We start from the raw sequence: 7,732 nt of genomic DNA, 5'->3' as shown, positions 1-7,732 counted from the left end.
GGGAACTTTTGTTGAGATCATCATAGAAGTTCTATTGACAGTGTCATCAAATGAGGTAAAAAAGGGATAAAGATATCATCACATTAAAAGAAACATGCTGAGTATGTTTGAGATTAGGTTTTAGATACAAAGGAGACTTAGCAGCAGTGTTCTAAATAACAAATGTGTTATCACATCTTAAGTATATTTCAACAACTTTTATAACTTAGGTTCAATACAAAGCAATCTCAGAATCACACACAAATGTAGCATGAGGATCCAACTAGCTCAAGATATACCTACATGAATAGTCATGACTTCAATCAAGTAGTCGACAGAATCACAGATACATATTAAAGAGATAAGAATAGATTAAGAGGCTATAAGATGATTTGGAGTTCCACTGGTCGTTTTGTGCCTATACTTGGATACTTGGCCCGCTAATGAGTTTGATATCCCTCACAGCGTTGTAGTTTTGTTTGATACTTAGAAAGAGTTATGCGTTGCGATATTTGTTCCTGCAAAAAAAATACATGCATACCCATATATTGTAATGCAGAATATATTATGATGTTATGTAAATGATGCATAAATGATGGTGCATGGCTGCCGCCGAGCCATTATGATGGATACTTGAACTTGACTCGATTTGTTAGTTGGGCTGTGTACCGTTCCACAGCCGTCGGAGCATTGAAAAGTGTCTCCGCTTATTAGGAGAGCTTTGCACTGAGAAAATGTCTCCGATTGTTTTGAGAGCTTGGTTTGTGGAGTGCGTCTCTACTTGTTGGGACTGCTTTGCACTAAAATATAAAATAATCTCCACTTGGGAGTGATTGACTTAAATTGTAATCATGCCCGAAGCTGCATGAGAAAAATGTCAAAACATTCAAGATAATAGCAAAGGAAAGAAAACCATGACTAAGAGATACTCTTAGCTGGAAGCTAAGTTGCGGCCATCGATTGGCAGAACATCGACGACGAGGTGTGCGACTGTCTATTTTGGTCTCCGTTGCGATGGAGCAGCAGTGCGGATGGTTCCGTTGGCGGAATGAATAATTTGATATATATAGGACTTCAATTGGTGAAGCTGACGGTTCATTTTATACAAGGTTCTCCGATTAGTTGAGCAGGCAGTTTGCTATGTACATTATGCCTTTTTCGCATCAGCGGTTTGACTCCGAGGTACCTGCAAATGATTAACTTTAGTTGAACCAGAAAAATTCAAGTAATGGAGTACTATAAGGACATAATCCTGGGAAAGTGGTGGATCCGTCATTTGCCTCAGTGTGGTCTCAGTGTTTCCTTGCTTCTTGTTGACCCTCCACTCAAATAAAAATTCTTAGTGGGAGTGGGGAAGTTGGTTTGTGTCGACCACCGTGTTGGTTTGCCCTGGATTTTGATATGGCTATGCCACGAGGTTCGGTAGGTGGAACTAATTAATATATTTTTAGAAAAACAATTTTGAAAAGCTTTGTTTTAATACAAGTGTCGTCGTTCCGGATTATGACATGCTACAAAAAGTTCTTCACACCTGAGCATCTTCTTTTGGAAACTCTGCCCCATTGATGTTGATCATTCGGGATACTTGACAACGTGGATGCTCACCGTTGTGACTACGTCCTAATTTGAACTAATGCATTACAAAGGTTTTTCCTAAGGTAATGACCGAACCCTTCCAGGTTTTCTACATATCCAAAATGGAATCAGGTCTGAACGTAGTTCATGGATGATGATTAAATATGATGAAGATGATCGAGCCTGACTCAGTCAGCCTGCATATCCAAATGGAATCAGGTCAAGATGCAATTCAATTACCATAGATGCAAAATAATAGGATTAAGAATGAAATGGCCCAATCTGACTCAGACTGCCTACGTATCCAAATGGAATCAGTCTAGGATGTAGTTCAATTATAAAATATGACTAAACCCGATGAGGATTGTCTATGTATTCCTTTCTAAGGAAATCAAGCTGGCGTAGTTCCAGAGCAACATACAAAGATGTTTGGATTTTCAATTACAAAAGAAAGGAGGGAGAGAAATCGAACCCTATGTAGATTGCCTACGTATCCCTTCGTGGGAAGTCAAGTTGAACGTAGTTCTGTTACAGAAAAAACCTAACTCTATTTGTCTTCAAACATAGCATCTCTTGATTGCGTCTGAGTTGATGAGCTTCGTGTTCATTCTTCAATCCATTTCTGCCAAGATTAGAGCTCCACCTGATAATACTCGGTGAACCATGTACGGACCTTGCCAATTTGGTGCAAACTTTCCTTTAGCTTCCTCCTGGTAGGGAAAGATCTTCTTCAGGGCTAACTGCCCTAGTGCAAACTGGCGAGGCTTCACCCTTTTGTTAAATGCACTGGCCATCTTGTTCTGATATAGTTGACCATGGTATACTGCGTCCATTCTCTTCTTGCAGATGAACATGAGTTTCTCTTCTATGACCACCCTTAAATATGGTATCTCGACCTCTACGGGTATCACAACATTAGCGCTGTATACTAACATGTACGACATTTCCCTAGTGGATGTTCTTATGGTGGTCCTATAACCCAATAAAGAAAAGGATAGTTTTTCATGCCATTGCCTGTGATTGTCCACTATCTTTTGCATAATCCTCTTAATATTCTTGTGACTGCCGCGACTGCCCCATTCATTTGTGGTTTGTAGGCTGTGGAGTTGCGGTGGACGATTCTGAACTTCTCGCAGTTTTCTCTCATGAGGTCGCTATTGAGGTTAGCGGCATTGTCAGTGGTGATCGACTCCGGTATTCCAAGTCGGCAGACGATGTTGTTTCAGACGAAATCCGCTACTACCATTTTCTGTGATGGCCTTGTAGGTAGATGTTTTGACCCATTTAGTGAAATAGTCAATGGCTACCAAGATGACGCGGTTCCCATTTGACACATCGGGCTCTATCGGTCCGATCATATCCAAGCCCCGAGCAACAAATGACCAGGGTGAACCTATAACATTTAACTCATTTGGTGGAACCCGGATGAAATCCCCGTGAATCTGGCATTGGTGACACTTATGTACTTAGCAGGTACTATCGCTTTCCATAGTCATCTAAAAGTATCCAGCTCTTAAGATCTTCTTGGATAATGTGAACCCATTCATGTGGGTCCACATATTCCTACATGTATTTCTTCCAATAACCTGGTTACTTCGGTGGCATCTACACATCTCAACAAACCCAAGTCTGGGGTCCTCCTGTACAGGACTTCACCGTTAAGGAAAAAGTGATTCGCCAACATTTTGAGGGTTCGCTTCTGACTATTAGTAGCATTCTCCGGGTATTCTCTGGTTGCAAGGAATTTCTTTATGTCGTGATACCATGGTTTACCATCTGGCTATTTATCGCATGGAAGCAATAGACATGTTGATCCCTGATCTATACCTTGATAGGGTCGATGTAGTTCTTTTCTGGATGTTGAATCATAGATGATAGGGTTGTAAGGGCATCGACGAAATCGTTCTGAATCCTGGGGATGTGCTTGAACTCAATCTTTATGAAATTCTTGCATATTTTTAATGAGTGCAGGTATGGAAGGATCTCAAAAATTTTGGTGGACCATTCCCCTTGGACTTGGTGTATCAATAGATCAAAATCCACCATGACCAAAAGTTCTTTAATGTTCACGTCGACTGCCATTCTGATCCTAAAGATGCACGCTTCATATTTAGCCATATTATTGTACAAGGGAATCTTATCTTAGCCGATGCTGGGTAATGCTGTCCGAATTCTAAAATTAGGACCGCCTCAATTTCTACTCCTTTGTAGTTTTCTCCTCCATCGAAAAACATTCTCTATCAAGGGTATGACTCTACAATATCATCTCTAGGAAATAACACCTCTTTGTCGAGAAAATATGCAGTGAGTGGCTCGTAATCCCTGTCCACTAGATTCTCTGCGAGGTAGTCAGCTAAAGCTTTCCCCCTTGATGGCCTTCTGAGTTATGTACACAATGTCAAATTCACTAAGGAGAATTTGCCATTTAGCTAGCTCTCCGATCGACATCGGCTTCTGGAAGATATACTTGAGCGTTCCGAGCCAAGATATCAGATGTATAGTGTATTCTAACATGTAATGCCTTAGTTTCTGGGCGATCAAAGTGAGATAACAACAAGTGCATTCTACCAAAGTGTATTTGAACCTCGCATGGGGTGAACTTCTTACTTAAGTATTAGATGGCCTGCTCATTTCTCCCAATTTTGTCATGCTATCCCAACACACAGTTGAAGGCGTTATCCAAGACTGACATATATAGTAATAATGGTTTCCCAGGCTCGGGGGAACCAACACTTGTGGATTTGACAAATACTCCTTAATTCTGTCGAAGGCTTTCTGACACTTTTCTGTCTATTTTGTGGCAGCATCCTTTTTCAGCAACTTGAAAATGAGTTCACAGATTACCGTGGACTAGGTTATGAAATGACTAATGTAATTCAGTCTGCCCAGAAAACGCATCACATCTTTCTTACTCTTGGGTGGTGGCAATTCTTGAATGGCCTTGATTTTTGATGGGCCCAGTTCAATCCCTTTCCTGCTTACAATGAAGTTCAACAATTTCCAAGCAGGGACTCCGAATGCGCACTTTGCCGGATTCAATTTCAAATTGTACCTCCGTAGGTGCTCAAAATATTTTCTCAAATTGTCCAAGTGCTCTGAACTTTTTCGATACTTGATTATGATGTCATCCATATATACTTCAATATCCTTATAAATCATGTCGTGAAAGAGGGTTGTCATGGTCCTCATGTATGTGGCACCGACGTTCTTAAAACCGAATAACATGACCCTATAACAGTAAATTCCCCTAGGCGTGGTGAATGTTATCTTTTTTTTGCATCTTCTTCATGCATCAAGATCTGGTGGTATTCGTCAAAACAATCCACGAACAACTGTAGTTCATGCTTCGCGCAGTTGTCGCTGAGGATATGGATATTTGGTAGAGGAAGTTGCCTTTTGAACTAGCTTTTTTGAGATCTTTGTAATCCACACATATACTGATCTTCCCATCTTTCTTGGGTACTGGGACGATATTTTCCAACCAGCTGAGATAATTGGCGACCCTTACCACATTCGCATATATCTGCTTGGTCAATTCCTCCTTTATCCTCAGACTCAAATTAGGCTTGAATATTTTGGGTTTCTGTTTGACTGGCAGTCTGGTAGGATCGGTGGTTAGTCAATGCAAGACAATGTCGGTACTTAATCCTGGCATATCATCATATGACCATGCAAATACATCAATGTATTGTCGGAGGAGCTCAAGCAATTTTTCCTTCTGCTCGGCTTCTAGATGAATGCTAATTGTAGTTTATTTCATGTATTCTTCACTTCTGAGGTTGACCACTTCCATTCTTCGAGGTTAGGATTTTTCTCATTCTCCAAATGTCCGATCTCTTGTGGGAGATTGTCTGGCATCATACTCTTGTCATACTCCTCGTAATCTGGATCATTTCGCTCGACGGTTTTGTTATATGTCACAATCTTGGAACGCGAGTTTTTATCATTTTGATTACTGAAAAGAAAAGCAAAGTGTAAATGAAGCGGTAAATAAAGTTGCAATATTTAAGAAAATAATTCTTTTTATTTCATCGAAAGAGGAATGTCTAAGCGTTCAAAAGATGCAAATGACAAAAGGTACAGACACGTTGCAAGCCTCAATTGACCGTGCACTTTTCAAAAAGAAAACTTTTACAGTTCCACACTACCAAGACTCCCGGCGATCTAAAGCTGGACTGGCGGTCCAGTTCCGCAGCTCTTCCCCTGGTTCGGCATCCCTGATGGTCGGTGTCTTGATGTTAGTACCTTCACAAAATTCTTCAATTATATTCATGAAAAACCTTCCCATTCTATCGATGATATTATATTCTGGTACTGAACTCTGACCTGTACTCGAAATATGCTCTGGCACAAAAATATTTTTTCTGGAGCTACCGGTATGAGCTTTCCCCAGTGGAGGCTTATATCCTATGCCAACCTTTTCTTTCTGCCATTAGGTTCATTTGGCTCTGTGATCCCGTCCAACCTGGCTCCCAACTTTGTTCCCGGTCTGTATCCATATTTCATCATCTACCTCATATCCATCTTGGATCTATACGGTGACTACATTCCTAAGTTTTGTTCAGTCTCCTCTATTTTGGTGGTCTGCATGATTTCCACTATATGGAAAGCAACTCCGTCTAGCCATTCAAATAAACATGACATCATGCTCTAAATAAGCTGCTTGGTCCCATTCACCATGGACCACGATCTCCTGACATCCTCACTCAAATTTCTTGCATTGGTGTATAGTGGATGGGACGACCCCTGCCATGTGTATCCAAGGCCTTCCTAGCAGTAAGTTGTATGAAGAAGAAATATCCATTACTTGAAACCATATGGGAAATTCGACCGGCCTGATCTATAAAGCCAAATAAATTTCTCCAATAACATCCTTCTTCAAACCATCAAAAGCCCTTACCTTCACATGGTTTTCCATAACTTCCCACAAATGGATTCCTAACTCCTGCAAAGTAGAGAGCAGACAAATGTTGACTCCTGACCCCCCATCAACCAACACTCGGGACACCACTTTATCCCTATATTTGACAGTGTTGTGAAGATCTTTGTTGTGACTTACGCCTTCGACAAGAAGTTCGTCTCTCCTGAAAGTGATCATATTTGCTAGCGTTTCATTGGTGGTAATGCTTGACACACTTACCCTACTTAGTACTTTTATCAGGGCATCCTTATGACTGTCGGAACTCATTAGCAAGTCCATGATTGATATTTGTGTTGGAGTTTTCTTCAGTTTGTCCTCCACGGAGTACTCCTTGGTTGACATTCTCTTCCAGAACTCTGCGACTTTTGTGTCTATTACATTCCTTCTTTGAATCTGCTCTCTTCTTGAATTACCTCGATTTGAATCATCAGGAGCGTAGCATCTCCCTGACCTAGTCATGCCGTGGGTTGTTGCGGAGTCTGTCATCTTGGCCTTCCAATTTTGTTGTTATGTCCATGGGATACCTGACTCTCTTTATCCCCTGTAGCAAAGGCAAGTTGTCGGTGATAAGTCTTAACCGTCATCGTAGGTATCACTTGCACTATAATCATTGGAGTGTTTTGAGGTGGAATCCTTGCGGCCTATGCATTTCCTATTGTGACAATCATTCCTTTCAGACCATAATCTCCATCCAATGTGATCATGTTAACCCCCTGTTTTGGTTATTTGGTAGTGGATTGCAATTCACATTGGATGGAGCCAGGGTGTACTAAATGGCATCAATGTTTCAATCTCATTTTTCATCTTAAAACAATCTTCAGTATCATTCCTGGGCACGTTTGAATGGTACACACACATTTTAGTTGCATCAAAATACTTAGAGGGATACTCAGGAACACTTCCTTCCACTAGATGTATCAATCCTGCTCTTCTCAATCATTCCAACAATTGGGCCATAGGATCAACAATCGGGGTATAATTTCTGGGACCCCTCTCTTCAAAATTTGGACGAGGACGTGGTGCATAAGTGGGTCAGTTTTGATGGGTAGCGGTTTGGACATGAGCATATGGTCATTGTGGGTTTGGGTTGTTGTGGGCTCGAGGAGGGTTGTATTGAGGTTCGGGGTGATAATATGGATGGGTGTTATAGACTAGAGCATAAGCAGGTAGTGGTGAATGGCTGTTTGGGGAATAGGAAGTTTCCGTGATGTAGGTTAGGTTGATAGTAAGGGACGACTGCTGAGACCTCTTGTTTCT

General features: G+C 41.2%; 1 protein-coding gene across 1 annotated transcript; it reads right to left on the bottom strand.

Moving 5' to 3' along the window:
• Positions 1-2,165: 2,165 nt before the first annotated feature.
• On the bottom strand, positions 2,166-2,498 carry LOC138870810 (uncharacterized). The gene has a single exon (XM_070148650.1). It carries the CDS (start codon positions 2,496-2,498, stop codon positions 2,166-2,168), a length of 333 nt encoding a protein of 110 aa, XP_070004751.1.
• Between the last annotated feature and the right edge of the window lie 5,234 nt (positions 2,499-7,732).

The sequence above is a fragment of the Nicotiana sylvestris genome, chromosome 6 (assembly GCF_000393655.2).
Source record: "Nicotiana sylvestris chromosome 6, ASM39365v2, whole genome shotgun sequence".
Taxonomy (NCBI): Eukaryota; Viridiplantae; Streptophyta; class Magnoliopsida; order Solanales; family Solanaceae; genus Nicotiana; species Nicotiana sylvestris.
Note: the sequence above shows the minus strand (reverse complement) of the source record. Positions and strands in the feature narration are given on the sequence as shown.